Raw genomic sequence first — 25,164 nt, forward strand, 5'->3', positions numbered from 1 at the left:
TACATCCTGCTCTGGCCTACAAAGGCAGAGAAAAGCGATCCACGAAGACTCGACACCACTGCAACGCTGGTGCCGCATTGGGACGTGAACACAATGACTGCACTGATGCAGCATCGGACCTCGACGTATGAGCCGCGCGCCTCGATACATACAAAGCTGCAGAAAGCCCAAAGGACTCCTTCTGTCAGGCAGCCATACACTGATGAGCCATCGACAACCACACTGGCACTGCCTGTTAGCTGTACTGGAATACCGTGGGCCGCCTCCAGGATCCAGCCGGAAACCTCCATTACAGCTCTCCCGGTGTATATACACTAACTCCCTGGAGTCCATGAACGCATACGCAAACCACCAGCAGAGTGAAATGTGCCACATGAAATAAATATAATTTGCAATGACGTCAAGTGAAAAGTGCACGTCTAGGCCCCGTTGACGGTCGAGGCACCAACCATCGGCTCGCGTGCGAGACGACTCTTTACCGCTCGCGGTCAGCCTCCTCGCTATCTTCCTGCCTTCTGCGTCCATCCCCATTCCAGGGGTCTCGGATCATCTGATAACCGCACTACCGCCGTTAGCTGCCGACTGCGCAACTTGCCAAAGGGGCATGGGTGGAGGCGAGGGAGAAAATAGTTCTGAAAGACGTGTCATCGGTGGTGAGGAGGAGCCCCGGAGCGGCGTCGAGTAAATCGATGACACCGGAATGAAAACTGGGGGGGGGGGGGGGTTAGACATAATCTGCTTTGCAGTAAAAATGCACTGACGATTACCACAGTCCCTAATATGAAATTTGTGCGTAGCGCGAGCTGCAGTCTTCTCGGTCACGGCGCATTTTTTTTGTTCCAGTTCTTCATGTTTTTCATGCATGCCTTGTATGCCAAACCTCGGCTTTACTATACCCTTGCTTTTTTCCCTTGCGCTGCTTTTATTGTTATTCTTCACTTTTTTGCATGCAATTTTAATGTGTATCAGAATATTGTATCTGTACCCCACTCCTGCTTGGGCCTCAAAAAGGCCTGCAGTATTTTGTAAATAAAAATAAAATAAATTTCTGCTGAGTCTCAGGAAGTGTTCGCGTGATCAGCGAACGTACTGCGGCGTGCACTACTCAGCTGCTACCTCGCAGTGCGCTTCCGTTGCCGGTAAGCATGTTGCAAATCGTGTTTGAACCACCCGCGCAAACGTCACGTGGTTTGGATTAGCAAAGTATGAAACAGCGTCTGGGGAAAGTGTCTGGGGGAGGGCGTTCCTTGGTGGCGACACATGAAACGTGTGTTGGAAAGGCAGCGTGAGGGATTAGCCGGTACTCCACTTCACCCTTCGCTAGACGCTCCTCTCCGTTTTCTTTCTTTCGTCGCTGCTGCGTTCGCTCACTCAGTTCGATCTATGGACGTAAAAAAAATGCCATATCACGCCGTTCGGCTGGTTGAGACCTGAAATGACGTCATTCTTTAAAGTTATTATGACAGTTGCGGCAACAGTCCGAACCCGGCCTTACACAAACAGTGAGATGCTTGCGACGCGGGAGGGACACAGGCAGTTCCATGTTTATCGGCAAGAACAAAAATTGGATCCGCCAGAGATTAATTCAGCTAATTGGCTAGGAAATATGCTCCATCGCAAATTACGATAAACGTGTTTTGTTTTGTGCACTCCGTGGACTGCATCCAGCTTTGCAGGTCATCCTTCTTCACAGAGTGGAAGGGCACTAATTTTTATACATAAAAGGACTCACAGGCTCGGGTGTACTACGCATTGCATCAGCGGACCGACTTTCCAGGGCCTGAGTGTTTGCGGCGGCAAGCCAGCAAGCCAGCAAGCCCTTAAGAGCTCCCAGCAGGCGGAAGAAGTCGAAAAAAAAGGTGCAATGTAGGAGGAAAAGGGTGCAGGAAGCCATAAACACGGTGATGGATGCGTGAAGGACATGGCGTAGCGGTAAGATAAATCAAAACTGCCTTGAGGATCCAGTCCCGTTAGTCTAACTGACAAGGATTTCTCTCAGTTTAATGTCCTGCTTCGGGATATTAATTGTACTTCTAGAGCTGGTGGCAACTTGCCTGTAATCCATTGCCGATCGGTATGCCATAACTTGACCAAAAAAATTGACTACAGCCCCGTTTACGGGTTTATCTTCACTTCTGACTTGGTTAGTAACCGCGATTTACTCTTCCAAAGCTGGTATTGCTACCCGAACTAAAAATGCAACACACCTATCCACAATGTTTCGTCAGAATTTCGAGGAAGCTAGCGTCCACATCGGATCAAGACTTGGCAGCCGCCGTATGTATGTGCATACGTACGCATGAGGCCCAGCCGGAGCCTGTAGTGGACGAAGGGCACGTAGAAGAACAGCCCCGACACGATGAACAGGCAGGCGTAGACGTACTCCACCTGAGGGTTCTGTATAATGGGCGCCGCCACCAGGTAGATGGACAGCAGGAACACTATCCACGGGATCACGATGGGAACCTGCGACAACCGGACAGTCCGCAGGTTAGGGGTTCTGCGCGGCGCTGCTAAACCCCACCAATTAGGCCTCGAGACAGGGAGCAAGTGGGCTGATTGGTGCATTTTACAACTTTAGGGAACAGTGCTAAAGACGGAACGCTAAAGACAGCGCTGTGTCTGGGTCCCTTGAGTGTACGTTCTGTCTTTAGCGCAAAGTGTTTTAGATGCGGAGCGTCTTATGCTCGGGGGTATGTCCCGCGGCGTCGGCGGTGGTCCGGCGTCCGCACACCACCTGCGCATGCGCCACCGTCGTCATCTTCCCATAGGGGAACCGCTGAAGACGAAGATGGAGAAGAAGACAATCTTATGCTCGGGGGTATGCCCCGCGGCCTCGGCGGTGGTCCGGCGTCCGCACACCACCTGCGCATGCGCCACCATCGTCATCTTCCCATAGGGGAACCGCTGAAGACGAAGAAGGAGAAGAAGACAAAGCTGCGAAGAGGAGGGCGTGTACGTTGCTGTCGCCCCGTCCGCAGCACTTCTGATGATGATTTTGGCAGGATGCCCCTAGGGATTGGCCTAGGGATTGGCCGCATGCTTCGCTTGACTCCGGTTGTGCTTGCGCTTGACTCCGTGATTCTTCAGATGAAGTAGGATGGAAGCAACAGCCCCGTCAGTGAGTGTGCTGACGCAATTAAGTGAGAGCATCAGCGCAAACACTAACAGACCTTTAGATACCACTTCAATCTCGTCTCACTCGCTTATATACGCATGCAATAAGGAAAATTACACCCATCTCCCCGAAGGGAACCATGAGTAGGATATATGAGCATTACGGGGCTCACTACATTTCCACCAAATTTGGCTAACCAACATCACGGAAACGCAAACGGAACCCCCATGACGCTCCGCATCCCACTCATGGTTCCCTTCGGGGAGGTGGGTGTAATTTTTTTCTAACTTATAGCGAATAAAAAAAAAAGCCATTGAGTTCTCTGATATTTTAACAGCGCTGCCCCAGACTTCGTTCAGGCCTAGGATGGTGGCTTAACAGTAAGCGTACACCAATTGCCAAATATTATTGTAGTGAACGCGCACTCGCAAGGTGAAGGTGACTTTCCCAAGCTGCGCTCGGGCGGTTCGGGTTACCGGAGCCGCCGGATGTATGGCTTATCGTGTTCGGCGCCCGCGCCGCTCATTCGGGAAGCAAACCGATCGGTGTGCTCGCATTCTTCTCTTCGTCGGTAGTCAAACGACGAGACATGTCAGCGGCGCCGGCCGGTTTTTTCGGTACAGGGCGTTTCGGTACATCTTTTCGGTGCACGGACCTTTAGGTGCACGGAACTTTCGGGTCACGGTCGTTTCGGGACACCGGGGATTTCGGCACAGGGCGCGTCGGTAAAAAAACGAATTCAGGCGCGCGTTCTAGGCCGCAACATGCGTGCGTTGTTGTCGTTGAAGTTGCAAGCACGCAAATCGTACCTATTTATGTATTACAAATGTTCTTGCTCGTAATTGTGCTTCACGTTTTTCTAGTGGAAGGTTATGAGACCTTGCCAAAAACGTCTATTTGCGTAATAATGGCCAGAAAATACCTAGCTTTCAGATAATCTTATTGCCCTTGTTTTTTCTTCTAGCGACTGATCAGTAGTATTTTATATAACAAACTCAATGACAGTACGTCACTGTGTTTGTTCGCTCGTTTTATAAAAACGACTTAATCGCCATTTTTTAATCAGTGACCGGAACTATTTTTTTCCCTGCTTTCCGAAAGCCGCGATAACAGCTATAACAGCTGCGTAATTGAGCGCCACTGCGGGGTCAAAAATGTGTGCGTTGCTGATCGCTTCCGGTAGCACAATGCACATACCACGTTATTAGCACTCATTACCGAACGCACCTATTGTACCTTGCCTGGAATAATAATCACGGCTGTCGAATAATATTCAAAACTCTCTAAAATGATTTCTGCATCATACATACAAATATTTTTTGCAAGGACTACCCATTCATGATTTTTCGCCTTCCGCCGCAAACTATACGGGTCATAATTCGGTCGCGGTTTTATCATTATTTGACACCAATGCCACGTCCAGCTCCTCACCATCAGACCTTTTCAAGAGGCTTGTGATTTAGTATACATTTCAATTCATTACATTATTGAAACTTGGAAGGGCTACAGTTTTATCCTAGCAGAGAAACAACCTGTTGTTTGTTTCAAGGAACGGCTTACGGGCAAGGGCTTCACGTTATTTGGCTTAAAACTACGACTGGTAGATAAGACTCCTTAAGTTTGTGTAGCTGATGTTCGTTTCGGTTGTATGCGGAAACTCGAGCGAAAAGTGATCTAGCTGTTTATTAGATATTTACACGGTAGCGTTCAATACTAAATGAACAATTCGGAATGCGAATGATCGAGTTCTCAATTCGCCGACAGCGCACATCGCCGCCTTGTTCGTTTTGCTTCCCCAGTTGGCGGGATAAATCGTATGCAGCGTTCAATGCAGAAAGCGAAGCTCTCATCAGAATCACGCACGCAAAGGAGGAAAATAGTCCTCGCATCACCCCACGCGCAGGTGCGGTCTCGGGTGCACTCGTTTGTCGCCAGGAGGTGGATCAGCGCCGGGCTATCCGCCTTTGTCTGGGCCTTCCGAGCACTTCCCCGGTGGCTGCGACGTACACGGAGGCAGGCTCCTGGCCTATCCAGATGCGGGCCCTGCAGGTGGGGCTCCACCACATCCCCCGCCTGCAGGGCACACTGGACGGCGCGGCACTCCTCCAGCGCTATGTATACCGCAGCCGGCCCAACTCTCGCATGGACATGCATGCTGCTCAGTACCTACGAGAGACATATCGCGCTGCCGCATCGGCCACCACCACCAGGCACGGGGCAGGCTCCACGCATCGCCACCACATTGCCGGGGGTCCGTGGCAAGAGGTCCACTCCACCCCAGGCCATCTACCAAGAGGTGGCCGCAGGATGACGCTGCCGGACTTCTGCAGGTGTACACGGATGGCTCTGTGCAACAGTTGACAGGCAGAGCCGTAGCCGCCTGCACGGCCCTGGAACTTGGCACCAGCCAGGTGTGCAGCCTCCTCTTCCCGGCCTCATCCACCTACGCAGAGCTGGCTGGACTCCACTTGGCCGCGAATCTTCTTCTAGAGCAGGGGACCCAGGTCCAGGAGGCCATCATCCTGGCTGACTCCCGGTCTGCCCTCCTCCGTCAAAGAGCCGCCGACCAGCCAGCCGGCTCTAGCGGCTACGTAGAGCGGTCGCTGGCGGCCAAGCTTCATGCAGTGGAGGCCCAGGGGTGTCCACTGCGACTTCACTGGCTACCATCGCACGTGGGCATCACGGGCAACGAGGTTGCGGACGCCCTGGCCAAGTGCGCTGCTCGCCAGGCAGGGGTACCAGCCTTTCGGGATGTGGTGTCATTCGACACTGCAAGGACTATCCTGGCCCGAGTGGTGGAGGTCCTGTATCCAGATGTTCGAGTGGTCAATTGTCAGGCCCCACGGGTCCTGCCCGGACTCATCAGCAGAGACACCCGGTCGCTCCTGCTTCGCCTGCGGCTTAATTGCTGCAACGTGGGAGCCCTCCTGCACCACCAGGGCCGCACTCCAGCAACTCGGTGCGCCAAGCCACAAGCTGGAAGACTTCCTGTTCCCCACGGGATCGGACGCCTTACGACGAGAGGTCTTCCAGCACCTCCTCAACTTTCTGATTGTGACAGGACTGATGCAGCGTTTGTAGCCGTCAAGCATCGGACGAGACGAACGCGACATAGACTGTGCCTCACTTTCTTCCTTTTTTTCTCTTTCCCTCTTCCTATCCTTTGAACCCCCCCCCCTTTCCTTCCCTGGACTGGGTTGTATGAGGCTGAACTCCCCGACTGAGTTCAACAATATCCCAAGTTTTTTCTCTTCTCTGCTTTCTTAATAAATACCCCCCCCGTCTGTCGCCATGTGAAGCTTTTCGGATTGGCTAGCGCCGAAGCTTAATAAACAGATAATTCCCAGTAACCGAACGGTGTTCTCGCATTCTTCGTCGCTCGTCAAACGACGAGACAGTTATATAGTAGCCAAGGACATTAAGGGAACCAAAATTCATCAAGTGCGCTTACCTTATAGGGTCTAGGAGCATCCTTCTTGGTCCAGCGCAGGATTATGAGAGCCAACATGGTGGCCCCGTAGAACATCCAGGCGGCAAAGCTGAAGAAGTCGATCAGGCTGCCGATGTCCGCCAGCGACACCATGCAGATGGACAAGGCACACTGCGATGTTGCAATTTGTGTCACTCGCCGAGCTTCAGTCGTGGTGCGCTATTTGGGGAGCACGGGGTGCCTTACTCACGTTTAGCGCAAGAGCAGGGACCGGGGTGAGCCTCCGTGCGTGCGCGTACGACAGAACTTCGGACAGGTGGCCTTCCCGAGCTGCCACGAAACCGATCCTGCGAACAACGGTTGGCTATTGAAAAGGAGGCCGCCTTTGCAGGTCCCAGGAACTTTTTTGTTAGGTTATCCACGACACACAGTATTGTATTTAGAAGCCAGCAGTTACCAAAAGGGCCATCTATTTCTTTCTCGCTCTTTCCTGTGGTAAATAACAGCCTACATTTAGTAGTGCCCGAATACACGAAATGAAATAGCGCTTGTTATTTGATTTGCACCAATTTCGGGAATTAGACCCTAATCTTTTCGATTATTTCATTTTGGTCGAATGTTCAATCGTGTTACTAATATTATGTCTTGTATTGACTGCGACACGCGCTCTAGCTTCCAAAAAGTCAGCGTCCTGGAATGAATGGCGCACTCAAAGCGTCGCACATTGGCGAACGGGGCAACGCAGATACGTGTTCTCCCGTTTCGCACTCATTGTGGCGCATCTATTGCGGTTTCGAAATTACAATAATACGCGAAAAATAAATTGTGATTCGATGCGACTGTAGAAACTAGAACATTTTTGTTTCGAATATTCGCATGAGATTGGATCACAAAATTTCGCCATCAGTGCACCTTCATGTCCTTTAAACGGATGCATCATTGAAAGTACCAAGCTGCGCCCTACAAGGTAAATGCGAATTTTCGGACAAGGCCAGCCGACCATGTATGGAGGAAAGAAAGGCTCTTCCCTCCGTGCACCGCGTTGAATGCGTCGATGCTCCGCACAACGGGAACTCCTGACCACGCAGCGCTAAACTGGATTCATGGGCAGTACAAAAACGTCCACGTGAACGTGATTTTGATTTCACGCTGAGGAACCCAAGGTGAAGCTAAATTAATCCCGGATGCGTCCGCTACCACGCGGCCCAACCCAGCTATAGGTTTGAATATCTAAAATTGACCCGTCGGCTGACACAAGGGCAACCAAGCCAGTGTTCGAAACGCCACAAACTTGGAAGTAAATGCGCACGAGCCAATATGCGCGTACCGCGCCGCAAGGTGTGCTGCCGTAATCTGGCAGCAGTGCGGCCAAGTGGCGCCCGTCAGGCACCAAGCCCGTGCATTGACCGAGAGTTCAGCGCTTCGAGCATAAACCACACCACTATTATTACCGATATGATCGGCTTTGCCCGTCGCTTAATTATACGCCCACAAGAATGAGAAGCCAAGTGTGCGATATTTCCGGGATCCGAGTGAGGTAAACCTCAATTGGTCAAATTACTGGCTACGCTTACACAACCGAATTCGCGCTTCCTTCAAGTCCTAATGGCTAACATGCAACGAAGTTTCCTTAACGCGGAATGTTTTGTATGGGCGTAGTTAGGACGGGCGTTACGGCACGAAGAGGCGACACGAGAGAGCGCTGCGGCAACATTTTTCCTCATTCTATTTCACCTCGGGGTTATCTACAAAGGCCTCTAGTGTGTGCTCCCCCCTTCCCCACTCGCTGCCCTCTTTCCACATAGTAGTACTCTGTGGGTGGTCCCGTACACATTCCGGCCAAGCCGACTGCCTTTTATAAAAAAGCATTTTGCCTGCGGGGGGCCTGATAAGGTGTCGGCACCCCACGCCAGGCAGTTTCGGGCCCTTTTCTCCCCCTCTTCCCCCTCCCTCAAAACTTATTAGCTTAGCTTTGCCTACGGGGTTTCAAAAGGACAAGAGTCCTTATAATGACTCTTAGAAGTAACCGTTTAGACCGAAACATGGTACAGATAGCAGAATTGTGCAGGTCTGGACAAATGACAGGAATTCGTATGACGTTGTAGGGCATGTGAACAGCTGCACGATATAATCCGGCTGGCGCTGAAGAATTAAAGTCGCGCAGTCTCAACAGATCGCAGAGATTTAGCTTGCATGCGAATTGTATCCTAATGTCACTTCTCGTGTTCCAGAGTTTTTGTCTTTAAAGAGTCTTTATTGTGCCACTTCAACCCGAAAATTTTGGTCCATCCGTCCGTCCGTCCGTCTGATTGTCTGTCTGTCTGTCTAGGTGTCCCTCGATTCAATCACCCGAACAAAAGATAAATGAATTCTTCAACTACAAGTTTCACGCTTTCACCCACTTCACGCTTGCCAACATCGTCGAACAAAAAGAAAGCATTAGACACATTTGAGGCAAAACCTCAATACACAAGTGGTATTTTCAGTGCTCTTTTATTGCTGCATGATTTTTGCGATAGAAAATGAGAAATTACACGTTGAAAACACTGTTTTGACCCAAAAATACAAAAACCACGCGCCCGACCCTAGGCATTGTGGAGGCCTTCCCTGATGTCCAACAGTAACGATAGGTTCCTGAAGATAGAGCGCGAGCAGTGGAACCCGCTAAATTAGGACCGACTCCAGCCAACCTCCGCCGTGTTTATCGTGGGAGGGGCGAGACAGGAGGCGAAGAGCGCCAGAGGTGGGTGGGGGAGAGAAGACAGGGGCAGGGGCGGAAGAACGCTGCCGTCCCTTGACGATATTTGCAGTGAAGTGAGAAGATACGCGGCCATTCTTTTTTTTTTTTTTTTTCAATCCTGACAGTGGCGTCATTTAATCAAGCCTATCATGTAAGCGCATCATCGGCAATACCGTGATGACACTGTGAGATTGAGACGGCTTTCATAAAAAGACGAAAAGAAAATCATTTTTAGATTTTTTAACTCATACATTTACGCGCAACGAATGTATTCTTCTGCCTCACGGTGCTCTTTCTATGCACGTGCCATGAAGAACTCAGCGGTGACGTGCGTATGACGTCAGGGCTCCACCGACCATGACACGCGCGCGCTGCTAAGGCATGGCTTAGCGCTGCGCGCTCTCCCTTCTAATGGCGCGAAGGCTTTGCCCATCTCGTTTCCTTTCTCTCGCTGTGCCCCGGCGTCACGTGGTTGTTTCTAGTTTTCGTTTACCCTCCCCCTTTCTCGTTTTGCTTCGCACTTTCTACCAGGCGACGGTAAACTAAACGAGTCGACGTAGGTAGGCGTCGTTCCACGATAAAGAAAAATAAAAAAATAGAAGGGTGAGCGCGCCAAACCAACGTTTTGGATGTAAAAAGGCGTCCCGGGAGAGCTATGAAACGATACGCTGCTCCCGGGGTTCTTTAACGCGCACCGAAATTTCGCGCACACGCGAGTTTTTGCATTTCATATACTCGGGAATACAGCCGCCGCGGCAGCCGGGAACCGAGTCCGCGACCACAAGCAGAGCAGCACAGTCTGTTTTATCGTATAAAAGCACCAATTCTCTTCGAGGGAGGCAACTCTTCTGCTAATGCGTGAGGAAAACGATGCTTCTCTTTGTTCCGCCAACGTGGGAAGCCAGATTACATCCGCCAACTAATTACCGAGGGGAGTTACGTTCGGGACACGCCTTCATGCTGCCTTTCCCCCTCACCCGTCCTGCTCAGCGACCCGACAGATGTTCATAAGGGGTGTAGGACAATGCACTCTTAATAAAAAAGGTCGTAAAAAGGTAGTAACGGCCGTATTTACTAACTCCTTACGAACCTTACTACCCCGCGGTTTTGTACGTAGGCTCTGGCACTAACAACTGCATGGTTAGTAAATTAACTGAGTGTAGGAAGTGGTAGCACTAGATTTAGGTCGTGCTTATGACTAGGTTGTGCATGGCCAGTTAGTAAACGCATGTAGCTCAGAAGAGTGCTATCGCTGGGACTTTACTAGTTGGGGTAGTGGTGCTTACTGCCTGCTTCGGTTAGTAATTCTGACAAGTGCTACATTTACTACATCCAGTTACTAAGTACCTAGTGTATACTGGGACAAGTAACTTGTTAGTATTCCATTAGTGAATGCTCCGACCTTTTTTTTTAAGAGTGTGTGGTCCCAAGTGCAAACCAAACAAAATGGTCCCAAGTCAATCCTTCGACCACGTAAAATGTCGCCGGTATCTGTAGCGATTACTTTTTATGTGAGTAATGGAAATAGCGGAATCTTGCAGGTACTTTAGCATTTCATTATTTTTGATGTTTTAAGGTGTTAAATGAACGAAGCTGTAGCAAGATGACAAGGCAATCATCATGCACAGATTGATTCTTTTCATGCTGGTGCAGGCACCTTCGTCACATGGCTTTTGTCGGGGGCCGATTTGTAGTAGGTCATTTGGTCGCACGCGATCATTCGTAATAGGGCAGTTCATCACATAGGAAACTTTGTCATATAGGCGCAAGAACAAATTTCGTTGTTTATTTCCCGCTCATTGTTATTTGTTTTGTTTTCAGACGTCAGACCAATAGCCTTCAGTGAGTCTAGCCTAGCCTAGTCTGAAAAAATAACAATAATAAATAATAAATATAAGAAAACATTCCATCAGTTACAAACCAATGTGGGCGAACTGATTAACCGCGATAATTTGCACCAAAATGCCTTGCGCGCTTCAAAATGCTTTGGGACCTTTTGTCCTGGTTTCCACTTAGGACCATATTGTCCCAGACCATTTTTACCGGGACCATATTGACCATGGCCATTTTGTCCGGGACCATATTGTCCGGATTCCGTTCCTAAGACGTCACACAATTGATGCAATCTTCATGAATTGGAGCCTGGGGAGCGGGTTATACACACGGCACGGTTCCTCTTGAGGGGGAGCAATTACGAATCCGCTGCTATTCGCGCTAGATAACACGTCCTCTATGTCGCTCTTCAAGAGGACAGTGGCGTGTACAAGCACGCATATCAGGTGATGCCTCTTGGGACGAACCACCAGTGCCTCTTGTGAACGCAATCGTCGGAGCTGCGGTAGATACCGCTAGACCATTCCGCATCTTTGAGTGAGCGACGACCGATCCGCGGGTCATCCCATGGTCCGGCCAGGAGGAGACAGTAACGTAACTATAACCACGTGTAAGCAACGATCGTGTTTCTTTTACTGAGACGAATAATTACCGCTTGCATCGCATATATTATAGGACATATTAACATTACTATCGATATTGCTGCAAAGAGTGGGCCACATGCTGATTTTACAAGTTCGGGAGTTGCCGAAAATTCGAAGAAAATAATGGCCGCGTATCTACTTGTGTCACTCCGAATGTCGTCGAAAGACGATATCCTTCTGCCACCCCTTCGAAGTGCCCCCTCCCACCCCTCACGCTCTTAACCCAAGTGATAACAAAACAAAAAATTGGCCGCGTATCTGCTCCTTTTGTTGCAAATGTCGTCAAAAGACGATAGTCTTTATCGACTTTTGCCAAGTAAATGCCTCCCTTCGCTTTCCCCCTCACGTCTCAAGTTGTTCCTCTTGCGTGACCCACCGAGCGGGCGCCGAGAGCAGCGTTGCCGAACCCGAGCGCATGCAGCCCTTGACATCTTACGCAGAGATCACGCAGCACTACAGGCTGTCGCGTCAGACACTCGCTCCCCCACATAAATCTCTACCCCGAGAGCACGAACGTCATTTACGTGCTCTCCAGACTAATACATTCCCCCATCCTATCCGGCTTCACCTTTTCGACCGACAGAAGTCCCCGCTTTGCCGATTTTGCGGAGAACCCGGAACGCTACGCCATATGGTCGGAGGATGTGACCAATCTCCACTGATTCCTCCCAACCTGCAACTTTCCACTGTCGAGCTTTGGGAGAGCGCCTTGGCGAGCACCAGCCTGGACGACCAGCTTCGGCTGGCTCAAAGGGCTGTCGATGCTGCCCGCGCTCAAGGCATCCTGGACTGAGGACGCCTCCTTCAAGCTTCAGTACAATCCCCCCCTGTTGATTTAAATAAACGTTTATTCTCTCTCTCGTGCTCCTCCCAAGGTAAAGACGCCAAAGGTTTGCTTAAATCATTTTAAATTTCCCGCGTTCCACTGCTCCAAACCGGGTGTCTCGACGCCAACGCTGCCGTACGGCGAAGACGCGCGTGAATCGAGGCGCCCTACTTCCACGTTTATAGAACCGCGTTTCCCTAGTCCACGTGCGTTCCAAGCAGAACGTGGAGTCTATCTAGTGGAACCTCTCGTAACTGTTGCCACTTGATTTCTTCAAATGCCGCCTGAAGCTATATGGCGCGGGCGACAGCAGGCGACGGCGGAGTGATATTTTTTTCTTCAGTTGATGAAGTATTTAATCTCGCCAAAATCAAACATGTACGATTTTTTATAAAGGAACGCTGCAAATATCACTTCTGTACTAATTTGTTGTCTTATATATGCGTAATGTCTTGTTGTTCTTCAACAATATTGACAAGTATGAACATTACACCGGAATTAGACGGGCACATTTAGCTGTGACTATATAAGACTATTGCGCAGGCATTGTTTTGCTTTGGCCGGGTGGCTGAATCGAGTCACAGACAGACAGACGGACAGATAGACAGACATACAGACAGACCAAAATTTCTGGGTTTAAGTAGCCCAAGAAAGACTATCGTCTTTAAAACTGGCAGACCGATAGGCACGGCCAGCGAACATTCCAGCTGGCGTGCAACGGTCACCCAGAGCAGTCCCACCTGGCAGTGGTGAACGTTGTGCCGTTGCCGGAGCCGAACGTGGAGGCAGCCACAAAAAGAGAGATGAGCACCGCCGCCGGTCCCAGCACGTGGTTTCCGAACCGCTGCACACGCACCACGCAGAGTTCATTTAGCGCACGGTCATCGTCAGCACATGTGCACAGCCAAAAACATCCTCTAGAATAATGGCAGCTGGTATTGGCACAGCACGTGCATCGAGGGAGGTGGCACGCGTAACAGCGCGAAAATGCCCGCGCATCGTGTAGACGTCGTTATACGGGTCCGTAGTGTGACCGATGTGACGGTACAATATGTGCGACAGCAAAACAAGGGAAGGCACGGCACCGACAAGTAGAGAACATGTCATTTAAAAGCCAGTTAACTGCTATCTAGTAACGATTACAAAGCGTACGCGAGCAGCTTAACATGCTTCGTCAACCGGGAAAAGTTGGGAGCTGCATGCGGTCAGATGTTTGGCAATGGACGTACGCAAAGGACGTGGAAAGAAAAGTTTAGTATCTCAGCTATGGTATGACCCTGAAAGTCTTAGAAGCAATATGTAGACTTTCACATAGCGCATCCGGCTCCAGCGTGTCTTCGTTACTAAGCGTCAAGCTGACTACGGGGCAGACATTCGGTCGTGTAAACAATTAAGCCGTCGGAATAATTTACTCGAGCCTTATCGCTCCATAACTGCACATCAGCAATCCCTAAGTCGCCGTCTGAACCATTCGTACTTCTTTTTTTAAATGCAGAGCATTTCTTTAACTCACGATGTCACCCGTTCTTGGCGTCTGTAGTTGTCCGCATCGCTCGCCTCGACATGCCCGGCTCAGACGTTTCGCTATCGGCGCGATCAACATTCGATAGCGCGCCCAGGCACGTTTCAAGGACACTCTCTCCTCTCTCTCGGACTCAACGTGCGCCTCTCTCGTCAGCAGTTGCCACAAGTGCAACAACATTAACTACTTAACGTCGTGCGCCCCCGGAAATGCTCTGCATTTGATCGTGCCCTTCGCGAGGGGGATGTTTCACTGCGTCGCCATGCAAACAGTTTGCCACGCTTTAGTTTCAGTTCCGTATCTCCCCGCCGCGGCCGTGGAGAGAAGGCGGCCGGCCGCGACTCTCGCCACCGCGGCGCTGCGGTTGCGAGTTGCGCTAGGAAAGCGAGCGTCGTCTGCTAGCGGGGAGCGGAACGCGTTCCGCTCGGCATCTCCGGTCTTCGCCACTTCTGTCTGCGCACTGCAAAAGAAATAACTTTCTAGACTTGCGAACCGTTGCTCTGTCGCCGTCACTAGTCTTTTTTTTTAACGAAACAATCACAACAATAAAAGGGCAACACGCGCGCCACAAAATTTGCTGTAATCTGAACCCCAATGTAATACTTTGAAGCTGCTTGGTTCCACATTTATTCCGTTTTGTTGCTGGCTTCCACGCCTTTTTTATTTTTATTTTTGTGTTTGTTTTTCGGGACCAGAGTGTGGTAGACCATTGTGCAGTGCAACTATAATGATCAAAAGGCCCAAAGCACGCTGCCAGTTAGAGCAAAGGGATCAGGAGTTGCGCCTAAGCAGTTTCTCTTCCCTTCTTCAAGCTTAAACATCCGATGAAAGGACGGAGTCACCGGCTTCCCCGTAAGAGAGTCGTAGAGCTCATCTCATGAAATGCGAGTACCGGCCGTATCCTCATTGTTCACTCATAGATGGAACCCGCGCGAACGCAGCGGCAAACGGAAGGGAATAAGGCGCCACGCCGACAGCGCACCCTTGCCGTGGGAGGATACTTCACGAGGCGCATCACTGCGCACACACAACAAAACGCTCAACTGTTTGCACCAACTTAATAGAACTCTGCTCTTGCTAGACCGCAGTGTTGCCACCGCTTACCAGACAATTTGGTGTGCGCTTTTAACAAACACAGGTAGGTGTTCTTCTCAGTGACACACCGTAATGATAGAACATTGCGATCAAAACAAGTCAATCCCGATCAGAGGCTTCGGAAGTGTTCTGACACTAAGGGGGCTCAAGACAATTGACGACACGAAGACGACTATGGGGGTGATAGTTTTGTGTTTTGAGAAGTTAGGGTGTCTTTTTTTCCGCGTCTGAAATGAACTATTAGTTAAGAGCGGAGCTCTTGTAGCTGACCAATGTGTGGCGTGTAACGCGTTAAAAATACCAAGGAAAATGACGAGCGCTCGTGAGCGCGTGCCTCGTGGCGACCACCCAGCGTCCCCGGCACGCGCAGTGGCTTTAGCAAAAAAAGAAAAAAAAAAACTGGCGAAAACCTCGAGGAGCGCATCGCGTTGCCTATCAACCAACAACGCCACAGCTGGCGCAACACTTGCTCGCACGGAACCTCGACGCAACTCCAGGAACGCCGTGCATGCGTCGTGCACTCACAGTCATGGACAAATGAAATGCGAACACGAAAATATCAACCAGATCACGCGAAATTGAGAAATACTGTTCGTAAGGTTCAATAGTTGTGCGCTATTGGTAAATTTGGGAAGCCACATTTCCCAACTTCGTTTTTGTAACTAATCCACGCGTCATTTTGACTTGCATAGAAAGAAATCGCGCTATTTGTGTGTTCCTGCTCATATTTTCGTGGTCGCGTTTCATTTGTCCATGACTGCACGTGCCGCCGCTGCGCCCGAGCTGTCGTCAAACGCTACCGCGCATGTAATGCTTGGCATGAGGAACATGTTGGTACTGAGGCATATGACGATGTGTGCAAAGTAACGCCGGAACATGTAAATAAATTTGCGCTGCTGAGCACGAGGTCGCGGGTTCGATTCCCGGACGCGGCGGCCGCTTTTCTGATGGAGGCGAAAAGCAAAAACGCCCGTGTGTACGAGATTTCGGCGTACGTTAAAGATCCCCAGGTGGTCAAAATTAATCCCGAGCCCTCCACTACGTCGCGCCTCATCGCCTGCGCTGCGTCGGCGCGTTAAACCCTATAATCAATCAATCAACATGTAAATAAACAATTTCAAACTTGTACAAATGCGGGTGATGTGTCCTTCAGTGCTCACGTTATGGTTCAAGCCTTGCGCGACTTAGTTCAAGCGTCGCCAATTTTTTGGGGTAGTTTTTTGTTGTTGTAAAATAAATAAAAGAAAAGTGGGTGACCCCTTCTCAGTTCGGAAAGTCGCGAGCGACCGCTGCTGTTCTAGGCCGGGAGATCAGGCGTTCCTGAATCTAATGCTGTTTTTTTTTTTTTTTTCAGAGAGATCGGCCTTAATTTTAACAGAGGCTGGTCGCTCCTTCAAAATCAACTGGATATTTAATTTTACACCAATTTAACAGCTTTTTATTCGCTTCAAACATCCTAGATAATGTAATAGATAAGGTTATTTCATGTTTAGTTATGGAACAGCAACCACCCCCTCTGCCTGGAACTCTAACTGCACTTGAAAGCGCCTTCACGCATAATAAAAACAAAATCGCGAACAAAATTACGAAAAAAAAAACAACTATTTACTCCCCCTCAGAGGTACAGCAAAACTCCTGTGATAGTAATGCGTCAGTAACGAGTTACAAAAAGAAAAGAAACAGGGCAAATTGGGGATTAAGTAACGATTGGGCTGGGCAGACGGGACTTCCGTATTGGCACAATCAGTCGTTTTCAGAGCCCCGCGCTTCGGATGACTCCTGCCAGTTTTTTTTTTTAATTTTTTAGTCATGATTTGCCTAACCACGCCAAGACCGGGGGCCGAACCCCTTTTCTTTTGTAAACAGGAGACGTTGACGCCCCCCCCCCCCCCCCCCCCCATTTCTCCCCATTACCCCATCACCCCGCTTTCCGGAGCCCCGAATAATGAGGCTCGAAACACGAGGTAACTGAAAAAGAAAAGAAATCTGCAACCACAGCGCAACAATACGCACGCATGCAGTTTTATGTGCTTCTGCATTTGAGCTGACAGGAAAGGGGCAAGGTGTAGTAGTGGTGTAGATTTTAATCTCTGTCTCTCTCTCTCTCTTATATGTATTTTTGCGCACAACTTTTAGGGTATTTTTAATTGTATGAGGCTTTTCAGCGCAGCCCATTAGCTAGTCTTCATTCGTACGCCTGTTCGCACGTAAATATTTAGAACAGAAGAGTTGAAGAAGAAAAATCAAAGCCCCTTTTTTTATAGAAAGGTGGTTAAAACGCGAAGCTATCTCCCATGCAAGTTGCATGAGAGCGAGCTTCGCGTTTTAAGCATTTTGGACTTTGCCTCAGGTGACCCGAGTCAAAGCAAAATAACTAGCCACGTGGACAGCGCCAGCAATGGCATATCCATTGTAATGTAGCAGACTAGAGTGGAACCAGTCCAGGACTCGGCCTGGGAGTAGGACGATTGCGCTGGGTGCGTGACCCGCTGGCTCGGAGACTGCTTGAACCATTTTGACGATGCGCGATATTTATATATAAAAAAAAATCGATTTTGTAGAATTCAAATTTGGCGCCCTTCGAAGACCGCCTCATAGTCTCTACAATGGCGGAAAGAGGGCGCCAGGAGTCCGCTAGAAGTAAGGTCCCTGCTAGAAGTAGGAGTTCCTGTATAAACATCCCCCTCGCGAGGGGCACGATCAAATGCAGAGCATTTCCGGGGGCGCACGACGTTAAGTAGTTTGCGTTACGTTAATGTAGTTGCACTTGTGGCAACTGCTGACGAGAGAGCGCTCGTCAGCAGTAATTTGAATGAGTCAACGATATAAGGCGCCTTCATAGCGTCCCGTTCTGTGTCGGCTTTGTGGCGCAGTCGGTAGAGCACCATGCACATTGCGTTCCGCCCGCAGGGTCGAGGGATCGAAACCTGGCGCCGGATAGTATTTTCTTTTATATAGTGTAGGGGGAGGCGTGCGGACAAGGACGGTGCGGACTACGACGGGACAACGCGGGTGACATCGTGAGTTACTGAAATACTCTGCATTAAAAAAAAAAACTGCTTCGAGCGTGTCGTAATGGTACCATCGGAAAGACGTCGACTTCATAACGCGAGTGACCCAGGTTCGATTCCAACCGCGGGAAGCGTTTTTTTTTTCTCAGGGCTCTTGATGTGCCTTCTCTTATCATCGTTATCGTCTTGTCAAACCCACTCTGTAAAGTTGGCTTTCCTGCAGTGCGTTTTGGCACGACATCGAACGCCATCAGTGGGGCATAGGAAGCTTCGCTTTAAAATATTGGCACAGAAATTCGAATAATTTCCTTCTAACGAGTAAGCGTTCTTGACTGCCCCTCTGGTACACAACCAGCCCGTTTAAAGTCGGCTGTACTACCGAACAAAAATGTATTATTTGGAAAGCGTTTTACCCGGGGAAGGGTAAGCAGTCATGAAAACACGAAGGCCACATCGACCTAAAGTCGGCTTCACTGCTATACACAAGTGCATTGCTAGCGCATCGTGCCACGCGTTTTTGTTTTCGTTTTTGTTTTTCAATTCTTTCTTAGCGATTCACAAGGTATCAACCGTTCACATTTGTACTATTAAAAGGATTGCACGCGTTAACTGGACCCATTACGCACTTTGCAGGTTTAAGGCGCCACGCTAACTGCGGCCCGCTTCTTCGGTGAAGTACTCGCCCAACGTTTCTAGATGTCGCCAAATAATGATTACGCGTTACAAAATTACAGCTGAAATCAACTAAGACCTCAGCTGAGCACAGCTGGCAGCCCAGAATGGGCTGAGGCGGCGGCGCGGGCTGAGGTGGAGGATGAGGAGGAGGAGGAAAACGCTTTATTGAACGTGGTGTCGGACGGGAGTGGCTCCTTAGTCCAGGAGTGCATGCGGCGTACACAGGAGTGCTCCGGGGATGACGCGCGTGAATCCCGAGCGCAACTGCACGTGTATTGGGGCTAAAAGCACCGTTACCTGGTCATTGTACCTCTATGGTGGCCCTTGAGCGCACGAGGGGGGCGGAAGATATCAGCCACTGGCCTACGCAAGAACTGCATAGCAGATGTGAGCCTGAAAACCCTTGCTGACTACTCCACCGCCATTTAACACATGTAGTGGCTGATAGACGTTTTAACGATGAATATAGAACAACGGCATTTAATCACTACGTCTATAGCGTGTACAAATAAACTGAGGCAAGAAAATATGTTTGTTTACCACAGCGACGGCTTCGGAGGCGAGCAGTTCGGCAGTGGACATGACGCTCATGTAGGACACGTTGATGAGTACGTAGCACAAGGTCACCAGGGGGATGCCAATCATTATGGAGCGAGGCAGGTTTCTGCAAGTCAAAGTCGCCACAGTCGCAAGGGTGCCGTAACAGGCTCGTCGAAGCGGCTGTGGACCGCGGCGCGCAGGGCGTCTACTCGTTCGGGCTTTTTTATTGCTAGCCTACTGAAGACAGGCACTAAATGTAGCAAGAATAGAGACAAAAATAAATTCTACTCACACATATGGGTTGATCAGCTCTTCCGTTATGTAGTTTAAGTTATTCCTAAAATAAAAAAAGAACGAAGATAAGTTTGCGCTGCTTTGAATTCCGGCGTTCATAAAAAAACCTCACAGAACGCTTCGTGCGAATCAAACAAGTCGTTTCGTGTCAGCAGTCGTGTCGAGAACGCATCAATATTTTTTTGAATCGAGCTCGTTACCCAGCCGCGTAATGAGCACCTATGGAGATTAGCTTTCCATGGTCCTTATTTGCTCCCTTAAAGGAAAAGTCGCCCAGATAGCCGAATTGGTAAGGCATTCGAGATCTAATCGAAAGGCGAATCCCTTAAAGGAAAGTTCGCGAAATGTGGAAAGGGTGCCATGTGACAGCAGCGAGACCGTACGCCGCCGCTCACAGCAAAGTCGAGCCCACTCAGGGAAAACCTTACCTAACCGAATTTTTTTATCTACCCCAGGTGCTCTAAATTAATTTGTAGCAGTTAACTATACGGTGTGCGACACATCCGGGTAGTAAAACTTAATTTTCCCGAAACTCAAATTACTGAAATTTATTTCGCGAACTGCACAGCAGATAATTCCTGGAAGCTCTGTTCCTGTGTTCTAAAACTAGTTTAACTATACTACTGCTTGGTGAAAAAGTCACATTAGCCATAGCAAACTATGCGAGGAGTCAGTGCTCAAAAACATCCTTAAGTGTCTGAGATAAGAAGCAAGAACTGAGCTCCGTTAATTAAGTCAAATACTATAATTTTTCCCCAGCTGATGCTCTCTTTCAATTGCGCGAAAGCGCTTGCAAACTTGTTTTCCCTCACTCAGGGGCTGTGTTCTACGTGTCACGCCGACGCTAGAGTCTTCGCGCACGTGATGCCGGTCTCTTGAGCATGCGCAAAAGCCTGGCGCCTAAGCCTACCACCAGAGGGCGAAAACTGTCCAGACCATCCGTCGTAAGCCCACAGTCCGGAGTAAAAGGCGGTGGCGATGTCAGACACCGAGGACGTGGTCCCTTGGAAACCAGTGGCCAAGTACTGCGTGTGTCCTGCGGCATGGAAGGAAAGGAGTCAATTACGAATGCGCTCCCAAAGCACGAGGTTCGCTTCCCCCATCAGGGAATTTCTCTGCTCGGACTTTTCAGCTTTTGCTCATTTTGTTTTCTCAGGGAATTTCTCTGCTCGGACTTTTCAGTTTTTGCTCATTCTGTTTTCGTTTTGAATTTACTCCGCCCGTTATTTTCAACCACCATTATTTCGATGTATAAAAGTTCATTACCCCCTCCCTCCTTTCCCATTGTCTCTATCTAGTTTTCTCTCGGGATACCTCTCTCTCCCTTCTTGATATTGACTGACAGCTGGCGAATTCCACGGCCCGCCCAGCGAAATTCATTTCGACGGAGACATGACGCCTAGGTTTAAGGAATATTGGCGCACTATAACTGCAATATGCCCTTTACACTTTTTTCTTCGCCGTGAACAACCAGGCTCAGAAAATCTGAGTAGTGCAGGCTGCTGTGCACGCAACGCTTATCGCATCTCAGCGCTTGTTACTCCTTGCGTACTGAGTTTTTCATTACATTTCGTTTTCGGACCAAGCATCACGCACGAGAAGGGACCGTGTTTCCTTAGGCGCACTGTATTTACGTGGGGACTCGACCGACGATCGCGAATATGTTGCATTGTCCTAGCTGATGAACATTATCATCATAGCTTACCATTTGTTCCGTGCGGAGCATAAACCAGAGCTGACTGTTCGTTTTCCATTTTCCATCCCGGAGAAAACACTCGTTGAGAGTTTCGACTGCTTGCACAACTAAATACGACCGTGCATTGAGAAGAGGCGCATACGTGCTGCAGCCACGAACCTTTTGCTATCATGACCACGCCGGCGATGATGATGACAGCCACGGCCACCAGCTTGGTAACGGTGAAGATGTTTTGTATCCTAGTCGCTAGCTTGACGCTGAAGCAGTTGATGAAGGTCACCAGGCCTGGACAGAAGCACACCGGTAATGCGAAATGAGGAACACACCAAAGCGAGCCAAGTTTCTGTTTTACCCCGCGTCCTCATATGCTGCATGCGAGCGGAAATATTCAACCTGTGTAAACGAGTAATCTGCTAGTCTACTCTGTTAACCGGCCCCACTTGAACGCGGCAAAAGGAGATGTTGCGCTTCTGCCAGATTGAGCCACTTAACGGCACTAAAACTGCTTGTCTCGCACCGAGATTGAAAAGTATATGATCAGTGCTCCTGTCTACTACCTCAAGAGAGCACCAAATCAAAGCCTCAAACGAAAACATTTTGGCGACGCAACGCAGGTGCAACGCAAACGAGCATAACCTTACCAGCCTCCAGAATTTACTTCGGACACTGCCGTTCCCGTGACTGTGACCACTAGTCTCATTTTTGATATGAGGTGAATGTAGATTGCGCAAAATTTTTAGGGCTTTTTCAACCTATGTATCAGGCGCGAAGTCTTCGGAGCTTTATTCGAGATTTTACGTTGACGGACAGGACAATACTCGGGATGTTGCCTTTGCGGCTTATTGCTGAGGATGAGGCCTATTCTGCCTCGTCTGGCGTTTGGAGGAGATGGCATTTTTTTACGCGGTTGAGTTTTGACGCGTGCTTTTTGAACGCGATATTTCTCAACTGCGTTGTTTTTTCAGTCTAAACGTGAACAATTCGAGATCAGAAAACTGTTCGCATGCCACAGTGCAAATGTGCAGAAAACGTGATGCCTAACGAGTTGTGCTTAATTAGTTCTAGCTAGTGAGGAGTTTTTGTTGTTGTGGGTTCCGAGAGAAGGATAGGAATGGTCTTTACAGGCTGCCAAGGGGAGCCCTGCCCTAAGCATCGTGTAGAGCTTCGCGGGTAATTCGTCAAACCAATCGCGCGCGCCTTTTGGCCGTTCGAGGGCGGTGCTCACAAATGCATCCGGCGGCGAGCAACTTGGTGGGCACGGACGGCGAGTCGCAGTCCAGGAAGGCCGGCTGCACGATGTATTTGGCGAAGCTAAGCGCCATGATGCCCAGGCCCGCCGGCTTGAGCAGTAGCACTGTGGTCCAGGCGTGCAGGAAGGCCGGCACCGGCTTTATGCCGCCCCGCGCAGGAGGGTCGCCGGCGAACGCGGTCAGGATGTAGATGAAGTCGCCACCCGACTTGTGGATCATGGTGCCCAGCTCGGCCAGAGACAGCGCCCCTGCACGAAGCGCCACCTCAGCAAAAAACGCCACCACCGTGTGCGCGCGGGCGGGCCGGCTCAGGATTTTCTTGGATTAACTATATCCGCCGCCTCACATCAACTGGCCGCTGTTGTGCTAGTATAGCATAAAAAATCGAGATAAAAATAAAGAAATGTGGTTCATTTGCCAAGAAATGAAGGTCATTGTGTTTCGAGAATTTCTTACAAATGCTTCACGGTTCATCGACAACCATGAACCGTGGTCCCACCAACACGATGGTATGCAGATTCTTTTTCTTTTTTTTTCTTTTTTTTGTGTGTGTGTGTGTGGGGGGGGGGGGGGGGCAGGTTCTCTTTTAAGCTCGAGCAAGCCAAATGCACGCATTGGATATATATAGTTCACAACACACCTATAGCTCTGGCGGATGTGCATGCGCTTGGCCTGTTTCCTGTAGTTTCCGAGCTATCAGCGGCTCGATCGTTTTGCGCATAACTTGCTATTGTGCTTGGCAGTGAATTTATGCAGAAGGCCCTTAGGGGAGGTAGGTATTACCGCTGACTTGATAATTACAAGCTTATCTTTCATCAATGATAATTACTGACAAAGTTACTAGTACGAAAAGTATAATGGAACCGGTTACAGGCCATGGATTCGTCAGGGAGGGTGGCGGTAAAGCGCGGCGCACCCCTTCTTAGCTTGCTTAACCACGGGCGCGAGACCACTGTGGTCTCAAGCTCAAGCCCGGAACAAAACAAATTTCCATTCGGTCACTCATTCTTGGGAACAGTTTTTGAGTACTTTCGCAGAGCAACGATTGCACACGAGGAGGACGTGGTGCCACATATAAACAGCAGTGCTTCGGGGGATCCATGGGGGCTCACCGAAGAGGGAGAGCACTCCGCAGCCGGCCCACACGATCAGGCTGAGTCCCACGGATCCGGACCGCTCCAGCACACCCTTGGGTGACACGAAGATGCCCGAGCCTGCGGGTGAAAGGTACCGCTGGCTGCAGAGAAACACACACAGGCCCTACCTGCACACGTGCACATGCAGGATAGCTTTGGCGAGGGCATCATTGGCTGTAGACCTGCAGCCCAGTTCTGGTCTGTAAAAGCAGCTTCCGGGGCTATGATCATAAGGCTGCTGCTTCCTTCTCACTTTGTCCACGTGGTTTGTAATGCGAGTCATTGTTTGCCTACTTCCGTGGTATCTAGCTGGCTGGCTGGAAACGAGACCGTCTATCCTCTGAGCGTAGCAATGTACTGCGGCGTCAGCGCCACACGCGCTCACGCACACGAACACAGATCAGGTCATGCGAACGTAACGTATTGCCCTCTTCACTCCAGCTGCTATCGGCTGGTTAGTTTCTTCGCTCCTTCTCTTACCGCTGTTCTGGTGCGCAAATGTGAATTGGCTGCGGTGCTGGCTACAGCTCCTATGTCAGAGTACTTACTCGTAAGTACACAGATGAAAACTAATTTATAAACAAACTCACATGCGAGTGCGATGCTGAGTGACTAGAGACAGAGATAAATGTTGGGTCTGATGACGAGTGAGTACAGACAGTACGCGTACTCAAGAGCGAATACTTGCGTGGGCATAGTGCCACGTGACACTGGTTACCACGAGAATTGAACTCACACATTGTATTCCGCGGTGCTGACCGTCCGCGGTGCTGACCGCGGTGCTGATCGACACTCTTTCTTAAGAAAGAGTGTCGATGCGGTGTACAACTAAAACTACATGAAACAACGGTCGTTGCCTTGCAAATAATTTGTGAATACATTGCCTTATGTGTGTACATAACCTGTAAATACATCCGCAAACGCCAAACTGCGAGGGTTATTCGGCGAACCTGGCAGCCTTCCGAGGTCATGGGCCTGGCAAAGCGTGTTCAAACAACCACGGAGTCCGACGTGTCCAACATGCGGGATGTGCTGTGCCTCTGCATGAAGGCCGCGTTCTCAGAGGAATAGAGGCGCACGACGTCTTCCGCTTGCTTGTGGGCAAAGACTGGCCCACTGTCACCGCCATCATCAACGAATGCCACAGGTTCGAGCAGGTTGAAACCAGCCGCATCGCATCACCATTCACGAGGCTGCCGAATTCCGCTCAGACCTCTACGTGCGAATACCCCGTACTTGACGTTGGTCGAGATGCTCCTGAGAGTCTGATGCGCGTAACACGACTTGAGCTAAAAGCAATGACTCAAGCTGTTTTTTTCCAGCGTGCAGCTGACCGCAACCACCCGTTCATAAT

At 49.9% G+C, this 25,164-nt stretch overlaps 1 protein-coding gene across 1 annotated transcript in view; it reads right to left on the reverse strand.

Moving 5' to 3' along the window:
* Sbm (L-type amino acid transporter sobremesa) overlaps positions 1–25,164 on the reverse strand; it is a 129,355-nt gene that overhangs the window by 1,849 nt on the left and 102,342 nt on the right. Inside the window, exons 3-12 of the mRNA XM_077685951.1 lie at positions 23,787–23,888; positions 22,650–22,922; positions 21,584–21,709; positions 20,665–20,764; positions 19,727–19,771; positions 19,435–19,558; positions 13,332–13,435; positions 6,799–6,895; positions 6,570–6,719; positions 2,298–2,466 (exon numbers count right to left, since the gene is read on the reverse strand). Coding sequence (XP_077542077.1) covers positions 2,298–2,466; positions 6,570–6,719; positions 6,799–6,895; positions 13,332–13,435; positions 19,435–19,558; positions 19,727–19,771; positions 20,665–20,764; positions 21,584–21,709; positions 22,650–22,922; positions 23,787–23,888 — 1,290 coding nt within the window. The remainder of the gene's footprint in view (positions 1–2,297; positions 2,467–6,569; positions 6,720–6,798; positions 6,896–13,331; positions 13,436–19,434; positions 19,559–19,726; positions 19,772–20,664; positions 20,765–21,583; positions 21,710–22,649; positions 22,923–23,786; positions 23,889–25,164) is intronic.

The sequence above is a fragment of the Haemaphysalis longicornis genome, unplaced genomic scaffold (assembly GCF_048455015.1).
Source record: "Haemaphysalis longicornis isolate Haplotype H1 unplaced genomic scaffold, Haemaphysalis longicornis Haplotype H1 scaffold_1, whole genome shotgun sequence".
NCBI classification, from domain to species: domain Eukaryota; kingdom Metazoa; phylum Arthropoda; class Arachnida; order Ixodida; family Ixodidae; genus Haemaphysalis; species Haemaphysalis longicornis.